We start from the raw sequence: 1884 nt of genomic DNA on the forward strand, positions 1-1884 counted from the left end.
AGAAGCGTTCCGAGTGTAAATACAGAGGTCAGCAATATGACAAGGTAAGATACTGTACTTCAACACTAAACGCAGTCTGTGGCTCACAGGCCAACGATATGTCAGTGTCACAAATGAAAACGCCATCAACAACCTCACACAGCTTACTCTTAACGTCCCACACGACGCTGCTCTCATCAACGCAACCACACGTCACAAACGAAAAGCAGACTTTAACATCTCTTCACACCACAGATACATGTAACGATATACAGCAACACTACACGATCACATCCCACCGTGATCTACCTCTTGTTCTGAGGCACACACTAGTCACATTTAGTCCTAGCAAAGATGTTATTAAACACGCTGCGACCACGGTCCTCAGTCACCACACTTGCTTACATGTCAGTACGCTTTCATGCAACAACCACCTACCCATAGTCTGCTCACCAACCGCAGAACAAGCCATACGTCTGCTTCGTCTCATACGTCTCAAGTAGCATGTTAATAGAAGACAGATCACGCAACATACTATTACAGTCAAGCAACAATCCACATCCGCCCCTCTGCACCTACACTGCAGCCACACAAGGCCAAGCACCACAGCGACCAAAGCACACCATGACGCGACCACAGCGACCACACAACGCCACTCCTCCTCCACACATATGTTCCCACCAGGTGGCGTCGGCCCACTTCCAGGCGAGACGGCGCTGCGAGCCTCAGTTCTGGCCGGGCCTTCACGCTATTCAGTCGCGTCCCCGGAAACGCTGAAACCCAGGCTTCTCCGATGCCCCCGGTCTTCTCCCCCAGGCGCTCGTAAAGCCTTGGATTTTTTTACTCAGGGATACTGCATTCAGGTCGACTGTTAATGACTTGTGCCATGATTGATATTGTAGGAAGATATTACTGAACTGACGACAAACTGACAAATACAGGAGCGGTGCACGTGTGACATTTTATATATATACGCTCGTTTATCGAAATACGCGAAGTGAATTTCTTGAAGACTCAAACAGCGTAAGACTGAGGATTGCTCTTGCTGACTAACTCCCATGACAAGACTCAGTATGACCCGCTTACTTCTAATGGTAAGTCTGACTTGGGAATGTCTTTCTTTTCCTCTCTGCCATGCGTTCTGAACATTCTGCTCCCGTTTAGGTTTAGTCTAACAGCAATTAAAAGGATGACTGTTTTTCCCATCATCGACGCTTGTATCAGTGTCATTCCTCGAAGCAGTGGCACTGAGTTAAATGATAATGGCAACTTATTTCTTTAGATCAGAATTTCTCACGATAGTGATAATTGCATGTGATATCTTGAATATTATGCTGACAAAGAAAAATCTGATTTCAGAACAAAAGGGAAAATTGGCGGGAGCATAAAATATTAGTGTTCAATTACGATATACAAATCTGTCTCGCATTTGTGAATGAATTAACCAATACAACAGAGGAAATCGCAAATGTTATACCATTATGTTAGATTATGACGTATGAAATACTCAGAAATAACTGACAGTTGCATTTACAACTTTAAATGCAGATTTTCTGACGTTGATACAATGCACAGCGCAATCAAGCGTGCTATAATTGTCGTCATTAGCATTATATTGTTTGTCGATGTAGTTGTTTTTCTTTACATGTTATTATTGATCCTGTCATTATTTTCTGACATTATTGCAGTAAAGACTATTTCAGTTATGTATGGAGACAGTGTATATCACTATTACTGTTCTTAGTGTTATTGCTCTCATCAGTTCACTATAATCCTCACCCTTACTGTCTTCATCACTATCCTCATTAATTATTGATTATGTTAAATGTTCGTTTTACCTAAATCGCTCTCAGTAGCATTAGCATTATCACTATCGCAGTTCATATTAATGACCAGAGTGCAATA

At 42.5% G+C, this 1884-nt stretch overlaps 1 protein-coding gene across 1 annotated transcript in view; it reads left to right on the forward strand.

Annotated features, from left to right (window-relative positions):
- Positions 1 to 701: 701 nt before the first annotated feature.
- The window catches only part of LOC119588662, a 47744-nt gene continuing 46561 nt past the window's right edge, over positions 702 to 1884 (forward strand). The window contains exon 1 of the mRNA XM_037937296.1: positions 702 to 1073. Within this exon, the coding sequence (XP_037793224.1) occupies positions 1053 to 1073 (21 nt within the window). The 5' untranslated portion in view covers positions 702 to 1052. The remainder of the gene's footprint in view (positions 1074 to 1884) is intronic.

This window comes from Penaeus monodon, chromosome 24 (assembly GCF_015228065.2).
Source record: "Penaeus monodon isolate SGIC_2016 chromosome 24, NSTDA_Pmon_1, whole genome shotgun sequence".
Taxonomy (NCBI): domain Eukaryota; kingdom Metazoa; phylum Arthropoda; class Malacostraca; order Decapoda; family Penaeidae; genus Penaeus; species Penaeus monodon.